General features: G+C 41.5%; 2 protein-coding genes across 4 annotated transcripts in view; one reads left to right on the top strand and one right to left on the bottom strand.

Annotated features, from left to right (window-relative positions):
- LOC118390037 (collagen alpha-1(XXVI) chain-like) overlaps positions 1 to 6,468 on the top strand; it is a 65,047-nt gene extending 58,579 nt beyond the window's left edge. For all 3 annotated transcript variants that reach the window (XM_035780178.2, XM_035780177.2, XM_052529855.1), the window contains 5 exons: positions 4,273 to 4,335; positions 4,456 to 4,491; positions 4,598 to 4,642; positions 4,876 to 4,960; positions 5,160 to 6,468. In XM_035780178.2, the coding sequence (XP_035636071.1) occupies positions 4,273 to 4,335; positions 4,456 to 4,491; positions 4,598 to 4,642; positions 4,876 to 4,960; positions 5,160 to 5,305 (375 nt within the window). In that variant the 3' untranslated portion in view covers positions 5,306 to 6,468. The remainder of the gene's footprint in view (positions 1 to 4,272; positions 4,336 to 4,455; positions 4,492 to 4,597; positions 4,643 to 4,875; positions 4,961 to 5,159) is intronic.
- A 558-nt stretch (positions 6,469 to 7,026) lies between these two features.
- LOC118390039 (myosin regulatory light chain 2, ventricular/cardiac muscle isoform-like) lies at positions 7,027 to 14,534 on the bottom strand. The gene is made up of 6 exons (XM_035780180.2): positions 14,392 to 14,534; positions 13,480 to 13,645; positions 10,812 to 10,916; positions 10,499 to 10,577; positions 9,386 to 9,434; positions 7,027 to 7,244 (listed from the first exon to the last, which is right to left on the bottom strand). Exons 1-6 carry the CDS (start codon positions 14,392 to 14,394, stop codon positions 7,140 to 7,142), a joined length of 507 nt encoding a protein of 168 aa, XP_035636073.1. The 5' UTR covers positions 14,395 to 14,534; the 3' UTR covers positions 7,027 to 7,139.
- Between the last annotated feature and the right edge of the window lie 6,010 nt (positions 14,535 to 20,544).

Raw genomic sequence — 20,544 nt, 5'->3', positions numbered from 1 at the left:
AACTATACAATGCATTTGGAAAGTATTCAGACCCCTTGACTACAGCTTTATTCTATAAGTGATTACATTTTTAAAAAACCTCATCAATCTACACACAATACCCCATAATACAAAGCGAAAACAGGTTTTTGTAAATGTTTGCAAATCTATTAAAACTAAAAAACAGATACCTTATTTACATAACTATTCAGACCCTTTGCTATGAGATTCAAAATTGAGCTCAGGTGCATCCTGTTTCTATTGATCATTCCTGAAATGTTTCTACAACTTGATTGGATTCCACCTGCGGTAAATGTCTATATAAGGTCCCACAGTTGACAGTGCATGTTAGACTTTGATCTGAAGCCATTCTTGTGATTTTGCTATTGTAAATATTTGTAGGCTTATGTAGCCAAATTGTATCTATGATCGTATGCAATCATTTATGTTTTTTGAATGCTATTTTAATATATGAGAATTAACCAATGTTATCAGGCCACACCCAGCCATGATTACAGACACCTGTGTGTGTCCTTTGACACTATATAAACTAGTCATCCTGCAGTGTTTGTCATTATACCCTGATGAAGACAGCTTGTTTGTCGAAATGTTGGATATTAGGTTATTAAATTATTGCATCTGAGCTCCTAGAGCATGCAGCTCTTCTTTAATATTTCAAGAGCAAAAACCAAGCCATGAGGTCAAAGGAATTGTCTGTAGAGCTCGGAGATAGGATTGTATCGATGCACAGATCTGGGGTAGGGTACCAAAACAATTATGCAGCATTGAAGGTCCCCAAGAACACAGTTCCCTCCATCATTCTGAAATGGAAGAAGTTTGGAACCACCAAGACTCTTCTTAGAGCTGGCCGCCGGGGCAAACTGAGCAATCGGGAGAGAAGGGCCTTGGTCAGGGAGGTGACCAAGGACCCGATGGTCACTCTGACAGAGCTCCAGAGTTCCTCTGTGGAGATGGGAGAAACTTCCAGAAGGACAACCATCTCTGCAGCAGTCCACCAATCAGGACTTTATGGTAGAGTGGCCAGACGGAAGCCACTCCTCAGTAAAAGGAACATGACAGCCCGATTGGAGTTTGACAAAAGACACCTAAAGGACTAAGACGATGAGAAACAAGATTCTCTGGTCTGATGAAACCATTGGCCTTGGCCTGAATGCCAAGTGTCACGTCTGGAGGAAACCTGGCACCATCCCTACGGTGAAGCATATTGGTGGCAGCATCATGCTGTGGGGATGTTTTTCAACGGTAGGGGCTGTGAGACTAGTCAGGATCGAGGGAAAGATGACCAGAGAAAAGTACAGAGAGATCCTTGATGAAAACCTGCTCCAGAGCGCTCAGGACCTCAGACTGGAGTGAAGGTTCACCTTCCAACAGGACAACAACCCTAAACACACAGCAAAGACAATGCAGGAGTGGCTTCGGGACAAGTCTCTGAATGTGCTTGAGTGGCCCAGTCAGAGCTTAAACCCGATCAAACATCTCTGGAGAGACCTGAAAATAGCTGTGCAGTGACGCTCCCCATCCAACCTGACAGAGCCTGAGAGGATCTGCAGAGAAGATTGGGAGAAACTTCCCAAATACATGTGTGCCAAACTTGTAGCATCATACACAAGAAGCCTCGAGGCTGTAATCCCTGCCAAAGGTGCTTCAACTAAGTATTGAGTAAAGGGCCTGAATACTTATATAAATGTGATATTTTTTAAATTGAATTTTCAATACATTTGCAAAAAATCTAAAAACATGTTTTTGCTTTGTCAATATGAGTTATTGTGTGTAGATTGATGAATTTTGTTTTAAAATGAATCCATTTTAGAATAAGGATTTGGAAAATAGTCAAGGGGACTGAATACTTTCTGAATGCATTGTATAGCCTTCCGTATTTAGCTGCTATTTATCAACTTTGTAGTAAAAACTACACATCAAATAGCCTAATAATGAGGGGGAAAAGTAGTCCGAATTTTTTCTGGCTAATAGCCTACACAAATGGGCTGCAATATTCAAGGTAAATTAAATCCAACTTGAGGGACTCCCCTGGTCTCCTGAAGTCCTCCTTGCTGCTTCTTTCTCTGTCTGTGTCTCTTTTTCTCTTTCTTTCTCTCAGAAGACTGTTTTTTATACTAAGTATTGCCAACTCCAACGTGGTCAAAGCATTGCATATTATTCTGTAAAGGTAAAGCCACGACACTCCATTTAGTATGATATGTTACGTTTCTTATGGTATGCATTAATATGTGGATGTCCATCATCCATTACATAAGATATATTACGATTCCAAGAACACAGGATGAGATGTTACTATCTGTGCAAGCACTTCCAAGACTTCATGAACAGTGAGCCTGGTGAAATTTGGGGAGCGCATCGTCAGTAGTGTACCTTTGGTTCCTCGGGTGTTTCAGCCTTTCACACTATACACCCTCCCCAAAGGCGGCCAGCGACAGGGTGATCAATTCTACGTTTGCGTCCCATTCCCAATTAGTCATAGGAGTTGCCTTGTTGATGAAAGCCAACAACCGAATTATGAATTACAATGAATTTAATATGTTGCGAATTACAATTCATGTATGTTATGAATTACAATTTGTATATTATGTTACGAATTTCAATTCGTACAATATGTTACGGAATTTGCAAAACGTATGACATGTTACGAGTCCTAATTTGTTGTGGCTAACGTTAGTTAGGTGGATAGGTTGCTAACGTTAGCTAGTTGGCTAACATTAGCTAGGTTAGGGTTCAGGTAAGGAGTTAGGTTAAAGTGTTATGCTTAGGGTTGAGGGAAGGGTTAGGGTTAGATAACATGCTAAGTTATTGCAAAGTAGCTAAAAAGTAGTGAGTAGTTGCTAAAATGCTAAAGTTGTCTGTAATGAGATGTAATGTAACACGGAACCTTTGGGTTGCTAGACGTTCGCATTATACGCCCACCCATCCACTCTGACCAACCACCCTCCTTTCGTTTTTGCCTTAAGTGACCTAGTATCTTATATAACCAAACATAACATATCATACTCATTTCAGGGTCTCGGATTTACATGTATGTTACGGCTAGTCAACCCAGACTTTCCTGAGACATTGTGCATTATACACTGAGTGTAAAAAACATTAGGAACACCTTCCTAATATTGAGTTGCAACCCCTTTGCCCTCAGAACAGCCTCAATTCGTCAGGGCATGGACTCTACAAGGTGTGAAAGCATTCCACAGGGATGCTGGATGTCATTTGGGTGGTAGACCATTCTTTATACACATGGGAAACTGTTGAGCGTGTAAAACCCAGCAGGTTGCAGTTCTTGACACACTTAAATCAGTGCGCCTGGCACCTACTATCATACCCCAGTTCAAAGACACTTAAATATGTTTTTGGCCCATTCACCCTCTGAATGGCACACATACACAATCCATGTCTCAATTGCCTCAAAGCTTAAAAATCTTTCTTTAACCTGTCTCCTCCCCTTAATCTAAAATGATTTAACAGGTGACATTAATAAGGGATCATAGCTTTCACCTGGACAATCTATGTCATGGAAAGAGCAGGTGTTCATAATGTTTTGTACACTAATGTTTTGTACACTAAGTGTATGTCCATTGCGCTGCACACAATTTAAACGTAGTCTTGTATGAAGCATGCCAAGATATACCAGCAATAATGGAATATTGCAACTAAAACTCGACTCAATATTGCACCTAAAACAACTAAATAACTACCTATGAAAAATTAGTCTCTCAGTTTTGAACACCTGAATAAACTCTACTAATTACACGGGCACCGTTGTAGCCTTGACCATGGCATTTGTTCACCGACATCCCCTTACTTTAAATCAGTAAATTTGAATCACTTTTTCAGGCACATTCCTGAAGCCCAAGAAACAAACTCTTAGCTTCCTAGTACATATGGAAATTAGAAAGGTTTATTAATTACTTTTTGGAGGGTTACTGTCAAAATGATTGATTAAATAAATAAAAATTGACATTGATGACAGGTGCATGGGCTCCCAGAGCTCATGGGCCCCCCTGCCTTGCGAGGGCTGCAGGGATGTCTGGTATGCCAGTGGCTGTAGTTTCGAAAACAGAGGATCTAATCATTTAGACCACTATCTTTTTGAGATGTCTTTCTTACTTGTTAAACACAATCTCTTTCTCTGAGCAATTTTATTAGTATCTCATGTTTAACAAAGGATCCAATAATTCCGGAACCCACTGTATGTGTTTGTTATTTTTGTAAATCATACATTGATGTCAATGGGAGAATAGTGCAAGAAATTCTATCTCTGTGTTCCAGGCTGGTGTTGGTCCCTCAGGCAAGCCTGGGGATCGTGGGCTTAAAGGAGACTCCGGTGAAAGGGTGAGGTTTGGCTGCCTTTAAAGTGACCATCTTGAATAAAGATGACTCTATTTTATGGGAATTCCACACTATGTACAGTCTATACATGATATCGCTCATACAGCGTCTGTCTCCTCACAGGGACCCCCAGGACTCAGGGGAGAACATGGCCAGCCAGTGAGTACACAGTGAGGATACAAAAGTTGATTGCTTTTAAACATATATACAAATTGTTATCTTTGCCAACCACCTGTGTTTTTTCCATTTGTGTTTCTGTCTTTAGGGTGTACCAGGGCCAAAGGGTGAGCCAGAAGATACCCAGGCTGAGGTGACCCTACACATTTCCTCTATATGATTTAATAGTCCACAGAGACACATTTGCAATACCTCACTCTTATGAAAAAGCAGTCATAATAGTAGCACAGTAGTAGTATTTAGTAGTTATACATTATACCGTAATTGTTCTGTGATAAATGTATTAGACCTTCACATATAGTTCCTGATGGAAGCTGAATTTGAACTTGATAGCTGAACTTGATGTAGTGATGTGTTTCTGTCCAGGGGGAGGGGCTGCAGCAGCTGAGAGAGGCTCTGAAGATCCTGGCTGAGAGGGTTCTCATTCTGGAGCACATGATCGGCATTCACGGTGAGAGACACACACCCTTACTCAGAAAACAACAGCGTCCAATTCCAAGCAATCACTGTGTCTGTCAGTGACAAGTTATGTTGTATTGGAGAGTCCTGGTTGTGAGATTAAATTGATCTCACTCTGTCTCCATCCCCAATCCTTTCCTCCCTCTCTCTCTCTCTCTCTCTCTTTGGTAATTTCTCACAAAACCCACTAGAATCTGGTTCTGGCCTGGACATCCTGTCAGACCTGGTGCCCATGTTTAAAAACAAAAGGGCAGGACCCCAAACCCTGCTCCACTCTCTCACCACAGGAGACAGAAAGCTGATTGGAGAGGAAAGAGTGAGGAGGAGGGGCAAATAGATGGTCCTGCCAAGGGGTGTAGTAGAGCATGGTTTGTATACGAACAGTGATTGGGTAAGAGATTGAGATAGATGTACCATGTGTTCTCTGGGTCAGAGTGGATGACCAGTCAATACTCATGAATCACAGAATTCTTACTCAGATCCTTGAATTTGGCCTGTTTATAATGTTTTTTTTTTACATTGACTTTTAGTACTGTGTCATTATCGTAGTCATGTTATTTAAATGTAATTGTGTAACTTTGGTGCTGGTACTGGTCTCAACATGTGCATATTCTCAATGACATACTCCTGTTGGGAACTGTAGGATTACCAAGGGTAAAAGGAGATACTATAGCCAGTAGGATAAATATATTACAGTTGTATCTGTATTCAGTAAGAATATCATGACTGATTTTAAATCATATCTGTTTGTTTTTTACAAGATTTGTTTTCGGTTTTTGAATGGTTTGAATTTGATTTGAACACAACAGGGAAATAAATTGGTTTTGTTTCGGTTTTATATTTATAGTAATGATTTTGTATCTGATGCAGTAGGGGATATTGTATCTGCCACTGATGCATATCATTGCAGCAGATGGACATGCATGTTGATATCAGATTACATTGCCTCACATGGTTTGAGGTAACATTAATTGTTGTAGCACTAGGTAGCGCTTTTGCTTTGAAAGTCCTGTTTCAACAAGTAGGCTGGTGAAGCAGGTGAAACTGTTGAATAGCCAACTGTAAAATAACGTTTGACCCGTTGATCTTACTTTTAGCTTCACCTTTTCTTTCAGTCTGGAGTTATTAACTCACCTGTTGAAAACCACATGTATAAATAGGTTGAATAGAATAAACGTCTGGTGGATTGGAGATGGAATGTGGTTGTGTTGGATGCTCTCATATGACCATTGTTATATTGGGTGTGGAGTCCTTGCCAACTCATTTGCAGAGTGTGTAACCAGTTTATTATTGCAGCTCAACTGTTATGTATTTCCCTACAGCATGTCTCTGACAATTTCATGACTCATTACTTCATTTGTGAGTTTCAGTTTTTCTTCATCTTTGAAAACGGTTCAGTTTTACAGTACGTTCCCCCTTTTTTAAAAAAGGTTTTTGTTTGTTTGACTTGGCCCAGTATTTTGAAGAACGTTCTTTTCATAAAATTCACTATAATATTGACTGATTGGGATTTGTCTTCATTTTTTTCTGCACCATTGATATGGCTCTAGTGAACATATGGAATTGTAAATGTAGCCTATTTTAAGACACAAATTAGACGATTTTTGCCTTAATATTTTTTTATTTTAAATTGTACCTCATTTGAGTAGATATAAGTTATGTAAGAACCTGTCTTATGTTGATCTTCAGTATAACTTGTGGTATTTTACATGCACAATGTAATGTACCTTGGCTTGCTGCTCGTCTTATCGGAGTCTCAAATTCCTATGAATTTCCATAAATACTGTGAACAGTGATGTACTGTAACACAATGGACAAAGGATGAATCTGAATCAGTCACCAAACTCATATTATGTAAGGGCAATCTGAAGCATGGTGTTTTGTGTATTCCTATGGCACTCTTCTTCCCTTAACCTCTGTGAACCCCTGCGACTTGAAGGTGTCTGAAATATGCAAAAGGCTATTCCCACCGTATATAGAATACATTGTTAAGCATTACCTCTGACCCCAATCAACTCTTCACTTTCAACACCTTCATCTTGGAGTTCAACGCCATAGTCCTTTTTACTATGTTTTTATTGTCAGAATGGTGAGATGTGGAAAGGGTGATGATGTGTTGTTGGCTGTCAGAGGTGATTGGTCTGGTGATTTGAAGGTTGTGATTGGTTCCTTTACTCCGCCTCCTTGTCCTCTCCGTGGGTGATAACGTAGCACAGGTTCTTGTAGTCCAGATTGCCGGCGACGTCCAGGGGGAAGTTTGTGAACATGTCTTCGACCTAGACGAGTAAAGCACACAACGGTCACGCTAGGTCATGGGTTGAAACAATACATTAACTTAGCCCTTTGAGCTGAATTTGGGGTGTATATTTAGTTTAAATAAAAGTGAACACACATGCATGTCAAGTCAGGATAAGGCCTTCTTTGAGTAAGCCTGGATGAGACAGGAATCTCCACTCATGGTTTTGCTTTATGCTATGAAAACAAGCCATGGTAAACACACATGCAATATTAATGTGAGTTATATCTGTGAACACATCCATGTGCTTTTAAGAAAGAAATGCCATGGTCTCCAAGGGACTCAGTAGTACTGCATTAGGTCACTGTAAGTACATAGGATTCCTGTACATATATAGTTAGAATGGGTCAGTGCTCTAGATCGAATCGTACTACACTGGCTCTGACGCTTGTCAAATGTGGCAGGGCTTGCAAACCATTACAGACTACAAAGGGAAGCACAACCGAGAGCTGCCCAGTGACAAGCATACCAGACGAGCTAAACTACTTCTATGCTCGCGTCGATGCAAATAACACTGAAACATGCATGACAGCACCAGTTGTTCCGTAAGACTATGTGATCACGCTCTGCGCAGCCGATGTGAGTAAGACCTTGAAACAGGTCAACATTCCCAAGGCCACAGGGCCAGATGGATTATCAGGACGTGGTATCTCTATTGCACTCCACACTGCCCTTTCCACCTGGACAAAAGGAACACCTATGTGAGAAAGCTATTAATTGACTACAGCTCAGTGTTTAACATCAGTGCCCTCAAAGCTCATCAATAAGCTAAGGACCCTGGAACTAAACCTCCCTCTGCAACTGGATCCTAAACTTCTTGATGGCCCGCCCCAGGTGGTAAGGGTAGGTAACAACACATCTGCCACGCTGATCCTCAGCACAGGCCCCTCAGGGACGTGTGCTCAGTCCCCTCCTGTACTCCCTGTTCACTCATGACTACACGGCCAGGCACAACTCCAACACCATCATTAAGTTTGTCGATGACACAACAATGGTGGGCCTGATCACCGACGAGACAGCCTATAGGGAGGAGGTCAGAGACCTGGCCGTGTAGTGTCAGGACAACAACCTCTCCCTAAATGTGATCAAGACAAAGGAGAGGACTGTGGACTACAGGAAAAAGTGGGCCGAGCATGCACCCAGTCTCATCGACGGGGCTGTAGTGGAGCAGGTTGAGAGCTTCAAGTTCCTTGGTATCCACATCACCAACAAACTAACATGGTCCAAGCACACCAAGACAGTCGTGAAGAGGGCACCACAAAACCTATTCCCCCTCAGGAGACTGAAAAGATTTGGCATGGGTCCTCAGATCGTCAAAAGGTTCTACAGCTACACCATCGAGAGCTTCCTGACTGGTTGCGTCACTGCCTGGTATGGAACTGCTCAACCTCCGACCACAAGGCACTACAGAGGGTAGTGCGTACGGCCCAGTACATCACTGGAGCAAAGCTTCCTACCATCCAGGACCTTTATACCAGGCGGTGTCAGAAGAAGGCTCTAAAAACTGTCAATGACTCCAGCCAGCCTAGTCATAGACTGTTGTCTCTGCTACCACATGGCAAGCGGTAACGGAGCACCAAGTCTAGGACCAAGAGGCTTCTAAACAGCTTCTACCCCCAAGCCATTTAACTCCTTAACATCTAATCAAATGGCTACCCAGACTATTTGCATTGCCCCCCTCCTTTTACACCGCTGCTACTCTGTTGTTATCTATGCATAGTCACTTTAATAACTCCACCTACATGTACACTACCGCTCAAAGGTTTGGAGTCACCGACTGTAGAAATGTCCTTGTTTTTTAAAGAAAAGCACATTTCTTGTCCATTAAAATAACATCAAATTGATCAGAAATACAGTGTAGACATTGTTAATGTTGTAAATGACTATTGTAGCTGGAAACAGCTACAATATGGAATATCTACATAAGCGTACAGAGGCCCATTATCAGCAACCATCCCTCCTGTGTTCCAATGGCACGTTGTGTTATCTAATCAGAGTTTATCATTTTAAAAAGGCTAATTGATCATTAGAAAACCCTTTTGCAATTATGTTAGCACAGCTGAAAACTGATTCCAAACCCAAATCGCACTGAGCCTCAGAAACCTGAGAGAAGGACATTACCTCAGCTTCGGTGAACTTGTCCGCCTGAGACATTATGTAATATTTGATCCTGGAAGGGAAAATTATGATTCGTTAGGTACAGCACATCAAACGCGACAGGGTGTTATTTTAACAGAGTTGACCCCAAGGAGTTACACTTTCTTCCTTAATTATTTCCAAAAACACTTGCAACATTCTACAAGAAAAGGTCTCTGCTCTACAATAATCCATGACTATAAAACTAACGACGCTATCACTGATGGATAATTATCAGCACTCACAAAAGAGAGATTCAATAGATTAGAATCGAATCATATAAAATAATTAATCTACAGCCTTACTGTAGTACACTCTTAGAAAAAAAAGGTGCTTTGGCTGTCCCTATAGGAGAAGCCTTTGAAGAACCATTTTGTGTTCCATGTAGAACCCTTTCCACAGAGGGTTTTACATGGAACTCAAAAGGGTACCAAAAAGGGTTCTCCTATGGGGACAGCCAAATTACCCTTTTTTCTAAGAGTGTAGCTAATGACTTACAGATGTAGGATCTTAATTTTTTCCCCTGCTGTAGCAAACTGGCTAATAATAATCCTGCAGCAACAGAAATAGGAATTATTATATGAATTATAATGAATGGACATTTTTTTGTAGGGGTTGATACATTTTTCATTAGGGCAAATCAAGTCTGACATTTTAAAGTGGAAATTATAACTTGGACTTTTTAAAACCTAAAGTACACTACAAAGTGTGAATTTCCTGCTGTGCAGGAAAATGTTAAGCAACAAAAGTGTGATCAAATTAAGATCCTACATCTGTAGACCCTGATTCAGACCTGAGTTACTTTCCGAAACCAAAAATGTGGCTAAATAATCTAGATGATCAGACTATCTACCAGTTGGTGCGGAAACGGAGATGAATATGTATAGATGGCTTTATTTTATTGATCCCTATATTCTGACCCAGTTCTCTCAATGTATTATTTTGAGTCTGTTGACAAATCTAATTAAAAGGTACACCGTATTTAAAGGGATGGCTTAACAAATGTACAGAAAACCCTATTGAATGAAAACTTTATGAGAAAAGAGCTACAGGTACTGGTTCAATGTTTGATGTTATTAGAGTTCATAAAATCCTTACTCTTCTCCCTTGAGGACTCCCTGTCCCTCGGGGTCGAAGATCTTGAAGGCGTTAATAATGGTCTCCTCAGGATCAGTACCTGAGAGAAGACACATGTTTCAGACATAAAGCTGGTCTGTCTAAACAGTGCACCGTGGGAAAAGGTCACTAAGGAAAATACCGTAGTAATTTGCCTCATTATAATTCTAGTTCTTAATGTCTGTCTGAATATATGATTGTTGTAAAGCATTAACTAGCCATAATGCTTCTGTTTACATGTGATGCACGATGACATGTGCAAGCCCTAGTCGGCCATACAGGGGTGTTGCCTGACCTTTCAACTTCTCGCCAAACATGGAAAGGAATATGGTGAAGTTGATTGGTCCAGGGGCCATCTTCAGCATCTCGTCCAGCTCATCATTACCCACATTGAGACGGCCTGCAGAGACACACAGGATAGGAAGAGATACAGGTCAGAGTTAATTGGGATCACTCACATGACCAGGTGGTGTCACGGCCATCGTTGGAAGGAGACCAAGGTGCAGAGTGGTCTGCGTACATTTTTCTTTTATTTATATAAAATGTCACCAACAAAACAAGAAATAACAAAACAACCGTGAAGCTTAACAGGGCTATAGTGCCACTAACAAAGATAATTACCCACAAAATATAGCAGGGAAAGAAAGCTGCCTAAGTATGATTCCCAATCAGAGACAATGATAGACAGCTGTCCCTGATTGAGAACCATACCCGGCCAAAACATAGAAGCATAAAAACCTAGAAAACAAAACATAGAATGCCCACCCAAATCACACCCTGACCAAACCAAAATAGAGACATAAAAAGGCTCTCTCAGGTCAGGGCGTGACAGGTGGGGAAAGTGGGAAAGTACAGCAGCACAGGTCTTATGGTCAGAAATGGTTGCTTGGATCAGTCATTCTCTAAATACATTTTAGAACAGTCTCATTGGAGATAGCTGGAGGAGAGAGGGTGTGTTAAACTACTCTAAACCATGGCATTGTTGAATACTTTTTTCTGATTGGCTTAAAGGGCATTATAGTGTGCATTATTTTACTTTATAAAACTGGGTGGTTTGAGCCCTGAATGCTGATTGGCTGAAAGCCGTGGTATATCAATCAGACCATATACCATGTATTTACTGGTATAATTACGCTGATAACCCGTTTATAATTAAGTGATACTGCCCGATAAGCCGGTGTTTGGAGGACCTACTGGCACGGGTGTTGTTATCACTGTTATACAACGGGTTACCAACATATTCAAATAATGACTGACATTATTGATTAAAAACGTTATTTTTATTAATTTATTCATACTATTTCATCCTTCCACAAGATAAACATCCATAACAATGAGCTAATGAGGCGTGAACATTTTCTCACTCCTCAGGACACTTGTTCAGAAGACCTAGCCAACAACACAGCTAACACGATTACTTCAAACTGAAGCTGGAAAGACTGCAAACTAGCTGCACTTCGTTTTGTTTTATTTCCTTGTATATATCCATAAAAAGGATGCAGCAGATTCATGATTTCAACTGGCTGAGAAACGCTGCCTGCCTGTCTGTCTCATCCTGACTCCCGACACCGTCATTACTATGGGACAGTTGGAAATCGAATTTGAATATTGAAACAATGTTGCAAATGTTGGAGAGATAGACAGCAAGTTTAATACAGATCTCTGCTGTTGAAAACTAGATGTTAGTCTAAAAGAAATGTGAGATAATGTCTAGATGCTTTTCATAATGGAGATCAAGTTTATAAATTGCTTGGCTGGGCTGATGAGGCAGTGGATTGTGCAGTAAAATTGAACAGAGTAAACAGGCATTTTAATGTCACAGATTTAGCCAGTGGTAACTTGTGGAATTGACACCAGCTGAAATACGGTTTTAACCAATCAGCATTCAAGATTAGGCAATAAGGCCAGAGGAGGTGTGGTTTATTGCCAATATACCATGGCTCAGGGCTGTTCTTATGCATGACCCAACACGGAGGGTTTGTGGTACTGTATATGGCCAATATGTGACCGACAGGCTCAAATCCATCTTATGTAGCAACATTTGAAATGGTGTTTTTTACATTGGATAAAAGTAGAGACTCAGAGCAACAAAATGGTATATAATACACTACAGTTGAGGAACAATGGGGAAGTAATTTTGCTTTGAAAGTTGATAAACAGCTCACTGAACATTACTCGCCCTAGCAGAGCTGGTTAGGCTGTTATGTTATCCAGAGCGTTGGTGACTGCAACTGTGCTGTCAGATTGTCTGTTCCTAAAATCAAAACGTGTCGCTCTCTGAGCGTTCAGAACGCATGGCCGATGTGTAGGGTTGACCCGAACGTTCTGACCTCACAATGGCAGTCAAGCACCCAAGCTAACTGGCTAGCTACTTCTGTATCCAGGCACTGCACGTTGCGTCGTGCATACTCATTAGCACACCTATGCATGGTAGCTATCAGCAGGCTAGAATTCAATGGCTATAGTTAATTCTTACATGTTCTGTTAGAGCTGCTTTTGAAAGCAAAACTCGAATCGAAACATTGTCATTGTTGAATTCGGTTTTAATAAAAGCAAGTTAGGGCTGATGGTTTGGTTAGCTAAACTAGCAAGTCTGTTTGGTTACCAAGGTAACTACTGTAGCTGTCTGATTGGCTTGCTAGCTACTTCAGTGGATGTCGAACACATTTCATCCAGCAAATTAACGCATTTATTGCGCCAAATGTGTTAAATTGTAGCCACATCCAAGGAGAAGTAGTTACGCAAGGGATAGTCAACCCGGGTCTCTATGCGTTCTCTGGAGAGAAAAAAAAATGCATCTCCGTGGAAGGTTAGTTCCACTCACGTTCATTATTCTCCATAGATCGCATAGCCCTTGTTGATTATCCCTTGCGCAACTACTTCTCCAAGGATGATAACCTCACCCACCCCTTTTATAATGCAAAGGGAAATCTCCAGAGTTACTAACATTAGCCTTAGCTCACCCAGAGCACAGAAGGTGTCCCTCAGATCACTCTTGTCAATGAAACCGTCTCTGTTCTGGTCCATGATGGTGAAAGCCTCCTTGAACTCCTGGATCTGGGCTTGCTCAAACATGGAGAACACATTGGAGCTGGCCTCTGCTGCCTTCTTCTTTGCCTTCTTGGGTGCCTGAGATACAGAGGTAGGATCTTAATTTAAGACAGTTTGCTACAGCAGGAAAATAATCCTACAGCAACAGGAAATGTGAATTATTACAGTATGTGGATTATAATTAATGGACATTATTGTTGGGGTTCATAATTTTTTTCGTAAGGGAAAATCAAGTCTAAAAGTTGAAATTAGACATTTCTGAACGTCAGAAGTCAGAAGTCTTTTTAAACCTAAAATACACTACAAATGTTTACATGTCCTTCAATGTAAAGTTCTCCTGCAACAGTTTGATCAAAATAAGATCCTACATCGGTACACAGGAAAATGACAAGTTATTTGATGTTATGATGAATAGCTACAGCTTGCATACATTTTGATACAGATTGCATACAGTGACATTATGAAGTTTTGACAGTATCATGTAATATAACAGTAATATAACAATAATAATATAATTACTGTTATATTTCATAAAAAATAATAGGTCATCATTTACTGGATTGTATTTCAAATGCACAACAAAAACTATGAACATCTTACATTGAGCTACAGAACACAGCATCCAGTCACAAAACTACATGGCTATTAATAGAGTTTGAATAAATGCATTTAAAAACATTAACAGCTGTCTACTTCTGAAGTAAGTTTAGCTACTCCAAGAACTCTCAGCATCCTAGACACCATAGAAGTGAGACACCTAGTTAACCTCAAGGTGAAGATGGAGACAAGTTGAGAGGAGAGAGTGAAGGAGGTGTCATTCTTACCATTGTGTTAGGAGTTTCTCAGTTGTTCACTTACTCTTGAGAGAACACTAAAAAGTGACCCTGGTTACTTATATAGCAAAACACTTGGCTCTTCTGCCCACCTGCACTATGTTTAGACATTACCCTAGGCATGCCAGCCATATAGAGGACTAACACCCACCGCCCCCAGCCACCCATTGTAATTGACCCATGCAGGGGTGCTGTGGCTCTGAACAGTTTATGTGACACACTATCTTAGAAGCAGGGGACACGGTTAGAAGTTCAAACCTGGCACCTATCCTTGAGAGGGGGCTGGAGGGGGGTTATGGGTAGTTGTAAATATGTGAGAATGCCTCAGACTTCACTGGTCCTGTACACTCTTAGAAAAAGGGTTCCAAAAGGGTTCTTCGGCAGTCCCCATAGGAGAACCCTTTTTAGTTACAGATTGACCTATTTTGGGTTCCATGTAGACCCTCTGTGGAAAGGCTTCTACATGGAACCCAAAAGGGTCTTACTTGGAGCCAAAAATAGTTATTTAAAGGGTTCTCCTAGATAGTGTTTTTTTTCTCTCGAAGAGTGTAGTTAGGACATGTGCAACGCCGCATCTCAGCCCGCTAGATTACCACGGTAATGAATTGATGCCCTTGTCTAGTTTGTGTGGAAGGAGAGGCTTTGAACAGCTGTGGTGGGGCTTTTCACTAATAGGAGGGTTGGACACCATGACTGGATCGGATAAGGGCACTGAGGTCATAGCAGGCATTGTTGAACACTAAACTGTTGCATTGTCTCACAATTAAACATTATAATCACCCCCTAAGATATTTCTTTAGAGAGTTGAGCATTGAGCAACCACTACAGCAATGACTGCATTAAATAACATTGACACAGCTGAAGTCAGCTGCACACTCAAGATAGCTCACTTTTGTCAAGCAATTCAGTTGTGCTCACAGCTCAACATTTGTTTCTGAAATAGTATTTTGGGACCAAAGTATTTCACTATTGGCAGCACAGATGTGTCTGGGTAGTATAAGCCAAACACCAGATTCTTGATAGAAACATAAGCCCTTCAAACTGAACGGTCAAGCGAGAAAATAGCTCCTATTGACCTCAGTTGTACAGATATGGATTGCTGTTGTGCTGGCGACGCTTTATATGTTTGTGTGGAAAACAGGTGACCATTGTTGTGTCAGACGGCAGTAACTCATCTCCACAGAAGAGAGGCCTATTTTAGCTGAGTGATATATAGGTGTGTGTGTGTGTGTGTGTGTGTGTGTGTGTGTGTGTGTGTGTGTGTGTGTGTGTGTGTGTGTGTGTGTGTGTGTGTGTGTGTGTGTGTGTGTGTGTGTGTGTGTGTGTGCGTGCGTGCGTGCGTGCGTGCGTGCGTGCGTGCGTGCGTGCGTGCGTGTGTGTACAGTAAAATAACATTTGCTCGTGTAACGAATGGGTTTGGGGAGACTTTGAAGACTGTGGAGAATGTCCTATTGCTGTGGCCCCTGGCATGACTTTGTGTGGACCAGGGTGAGGATATTCATGGAGGGCCAATGGAGGGTTCTGTCCATGTTGGGTGCTTCTCCAAGCAGAGGGAGCGGCGAGGAGTCAAGATCTCAAGGGGCAACAGTGCCATGGGCACTGCATTCCTCCACTAACACAGATGACTTGGACTCCTTCCAGGCATTATTCTTGCACCCTCAAGGTCCTCCTCCATTTCCTCCCAGCCCTGTCAATCACTGTATTCACATCATAGACTACCAGGCATGTCAATCACTTCTAGAATTCTCCACCTACTGCATGTAGGGCTACATGCACAATATGTACTCTAGTTATATCTGACTCAGGGGAGTGTTTGCCGAATGGCCAAATGGCATTCCTTTCAGAGGAGAAATAAGGGCTTAGGGACAGGGACAAGGTCTCACATTTGCACAAAAATCCAAGTTTTGCATATGTGTCTCTCATATTAGAATTTAGCCCTGTCAGGATTTGGCCAGGGTTGTTCCGGTTTTTGGTCACTAGATGCCCCCATTGTGCCTTTTGACCTTTTGTTTTCCCTTGATCCCCATTATTATTTGCACCTGTGCCTCGTTTCCCCTGATTGTATTTAAACCCTTTGTTTTCCTCAGTTCTTTGCTCTGTGTTTGTATGTTAGCACCCAGCCCTAGTACTCTGTGAACGCTTGTTGATCCTGGTGGACTCTCTTGTGGAATTCTGTTTTTTGTTCTTGTTTGTTTGTTTTTAAGTATCTTTTGAGGCTTTTTTGTGCTATACCTTCCACCTTGTGGATTTACCTTTTTGTCTTGGAGGATTACCTTTGTTCTTGTGGAATTCCTTTTGAGGTTGTGGAGTTACATGTTTTCCTGAAGAACTTCACTTTTTACTTCATTAAATACACCGTCTCAAGTACTGCTGTGTCTGCCTCATCTTCTGGTTTCTGCTGACTATTCGTGGCTCAGTTGGTTTAGTGACTGTTTCTCACTCCGGAGACCCGGGTTCGTAACCGGGTCCTGACAAGCCCTGTGAAAGTATGCGCATCTTTGAGTGTAGTCCCTATTATTAGACCCTTCTAAGTGAATCTTTTGTCTGTGTTGACTAATTCCCTGACAGGGGGAAAGGATCCATCTGATCTACCTGATCCACCTGAAGCTCACTGTCGTCATAGGGCTTTGGCCAGCTCAATTTATTTTAGGCCACTCTATCAGTCAGGCCTTCAGCGCCCCCCGGTGATTAAATTGCGGTTGCTAACTGTGAAATTGACATACAGACCCTATCTGAAATTGACCCCTTCCCCCTAAACAATTGTGGAGATATGAGATGTAATAATTGTAAGCGTATGGCAAAACCTCAGCCTAGAAGAACAAGCTTGATCTATTACAGAAGGTACATTTTTATTTAACTAGGTAAGTCAGTTAAAATTCTTATTTACAATGATGGACTAGGAACCGTGGGTTAACTACCTTGTTCAGGGACAGAATGACATATTTGTACCTTGTCAGCTCAGGGATTCAATCTACCAACCTTTCAGTTACTGACCCAACGGTCTAACCACTAGGCTACCTGCCATCCCAAAATTAGGGTGAGGGAACTCCTAGATTCTGCAGAGATAATGAAAGATAATGCCAAGGTAAAGTACCGTGCATTAACAAAGCTTTTTTGGAAGGTGAAAATATGTTAATGAATTAATACATATACTAAGTGGTTTAGCTATCTCTGACAGAAGGATATTATATACCTCAGCTAAATAGTAATTTCACATGATTGTCAGTAGATGGCGACGTATTCCCAGAGAAGGGCACTGGTCATACTTGATACCGTTTCAATTTACAGTGAAACTAAACAATACCAGGTAGAGAGAGTGGATGAACCTCCATCTTTGATGTTAGTCCATTAACTTTGTTGACATATTTAGTAAGTACCAGAAAAATAATATATATTTATCCCACAGAATATTTGTTTTTATTTCTGTCTGATATATAGTAATGAAATATGATATGACATTAATCTATCAAATTATTCCAATGATGAACCTCTACTTGAACCAATAATGGCACTATAATATGATTTATATTCCACCCCCCACATACACACAAACACTCCCACAGACAAGCACCCAACAATGCTTGCTGGGTGGCTTTCAACTCACCCTCTCAATTCCATTCATTTCCGATGTCTTCTAAAAGGCTAGCATTTCCTTAATTAAAATTTAATTCAGCATGCCGTCTCCTTAAAACAAGGACTAGCCTCAAGAGGATTCTTATTTGATTAAAAAAAGACGAGGAGGAGAAGCGGGGAGTCATGGGTAGATCTTCGTGTGGGGGAGACGGCCCTAATTGGGCTCCCCAGAAGGGCCCTGACTGAGAGAGAGCGAGAGAGGGAGAAGAAGTCAGAGAGAGAGAAAGGGAGAGAGAGGGGCAGTAGCAACAGCGGTAGTGGTAGTGCTAGTGGTAGCACCAGGCTCTGGTGGGTTAGGAAAACAAATTGCCAGTGGGAGGGAGGATGCTGGGCTGAGTGCTCCCTGAGCCCCTTGCTGAGGAGAAGGGAGGAGTACAGAGCCTCAGGGGTCTACTGGGGCCCTCCTCAAATCCCAATCCCCTCCTCAGCACCGCACTGCACACATGGGCTACTATCTGCTACAGCTCCCTGTCTCACTCTTCCTCTCTTCCTCTGTGATTTCAGCTCTCTTCTTTTCCCTTTTTCTCTCTCCCTCTCTCTTCATGTGTGAGCTATACTTATGTTCCCTCTCTCCCTCTCCCTTCTGAGCTATACTTCAACATGGCTCCTCTCTCGCTCTTTCCTCTTACTGTACCTGAGTTACACTGCTTCCTCTGTTCCCCCTCTCCCCCCTCTGTCTTCATCAGCTTTTCCTGCACACTTGTATGAATGTTTGTGTGTGTGTGCACATGTATGTGTGTGTGACGTTCTCACACAAGGGAGCCCAGCCAGGGGAGATGGGGACAGGAAAGTGTCTCCTTCTCAGTTCCCTCATGGCCTATGTTCATTCAGCATGTCACTGCTATTGTTGTAGTCCATTTGCATAGCAATGCTTTGTTTGAATTAGCCCACGGCACAATTTATATATATTTATCTCTACAGTTTCAGTGCATAATGTACTGTCATTTTGAATAAGAATTCCATTTGAAGAATTATGATGTGTGTGTATGCTACTATTCATTTTTCTTTAAGTGATATTCACTGCTGTACATCCTCCTGTACATGTAATGTAAAACGTTGGTACCATTCTTCACCGCAGCACACCAAGTTGGCAGGTTGATTAACAGTAATTTTCCATTTTAATTGGGAAACCCAAACATAATTAATCATCAGAAAGCCCCCTACCCCACCTTTCTCCTTCTTTCCTCCGTCTCTCTCTTTCTCTCTCTCTTTCTTTCTTTTCTGAAAGGAGATGTTGGGAAACGCTCCTTCATCAAACTTGCCCATCCGTGTCTGTTCAGTTCCCATCTTCCCCTGCGCAAACACAATCGTCACGCCGAAGTGCCTTGTTAAGGCACAGATAGCCCCCAGAGAGAGAGAGGAGCTAGCTGGTCCCTGCAATACTGACGCACTCACATGCATGATTAGCTTTAAATGGACGGCCCTGATGAGGCCAGGACTGGCGGTGTATCTACGACACTCACTCAATGCCTAGCAAAAGAGTGGTAGACTGAGGAAAGGAGAGAGAAACAGGGAGAGAGAGGGGGGAGAGGACATGTAGAGAAAGGGAAAGAGAGAAGGGCAGAGAAAGGAAGAGATGGAGAGAGAGAGAGAGAGAGAGAGAGAGAGAGAGAGAGAGAGAGAGAGAGAGAGAGAGAGAGAGAGAGAGAGAGAGAGAGAGAGAGAGAGAGAGAAAGTGTGAGAGAGAGAGAAGCCGACAGAATCGTTTAAATAAATCCTATATGTGTGGGGGGAGAAAAAGTGATGCATGCATTTCAAGCTCAAGTGCTTTCAGCACATTTTCTCCAGGATTTGTCTTTGATTAATGTAATTTCACCTCTTCAAAGACAATATACATTTGTTCAACATTTCTACAAAAGTCTAGCTTAATTGAGAATCATCTTTTCTCCATTCAGAACTGTAACTTATCTTTTCTCTATTTAGTTACTAATAGTTGTCCAATTTAGTCTCATTACGAGTTGAGCATTTCATTGGAATAAGTCCTCTTAAACAGAGAGTGAGAGGATACAGATGCGAGTGTAATAGCTATCTACAGTTGAAGTCGGAAGTTTACATACACTTAGGTTGGAGTCATTAAAATTCGTTCTTCAACCACTCCACACATTTCTTGTTTACAAACTATAGTTTTGGCAAGTCAGTTAGGACATTTACTTTGTGAATGACACAAGTAATTATTCCAACAATTGTTAACAGACAGAATATTTCACTTAGAATTCACTATATCACAATTCCAGTGGGTCACAAGTTTACATACACTAAGTTGACAGTGCCTTTCAACAACTTAGAACATTCCAGAATATTATGTCATGGATTTAGAAGCTTCTGATAGGCTAATTGACATAATTTGAGACAATTGGAGGTGTACCTGTGGATGTATTTTAAAACCTACATTCAAACTCAGTGGCTCTTTGCTTGACATCATGGGAAAATCAAAAAGAATCAGCCAAGACCTCAGGAAAAATTTTTGAGAAATGTCTGGTCTGATGAAACAAAATTAGAACTGTTTGGCCA

This window comes from Oncorhynchus keta, chromosome 11, assembly GCF_023373465.1.
Source record: "Oncorhynchus keta strain PuntledgeMale-10-30-2019 chromosome 11, Oket_V2, whole genome shotgun sequence".
Taxonomy (NCBI): Eukaryota; Metazoa; Chordata; class Actinopteri; order Salmoniformes; family Salmonidae; genus Oncorhynchus; species Oncorhynchus keta.
The sequence above is the reverse complement of the archived record's forward strand: the minus strand, read 5'-3'. Positions and strand labels throughout refer to the sequence as shown.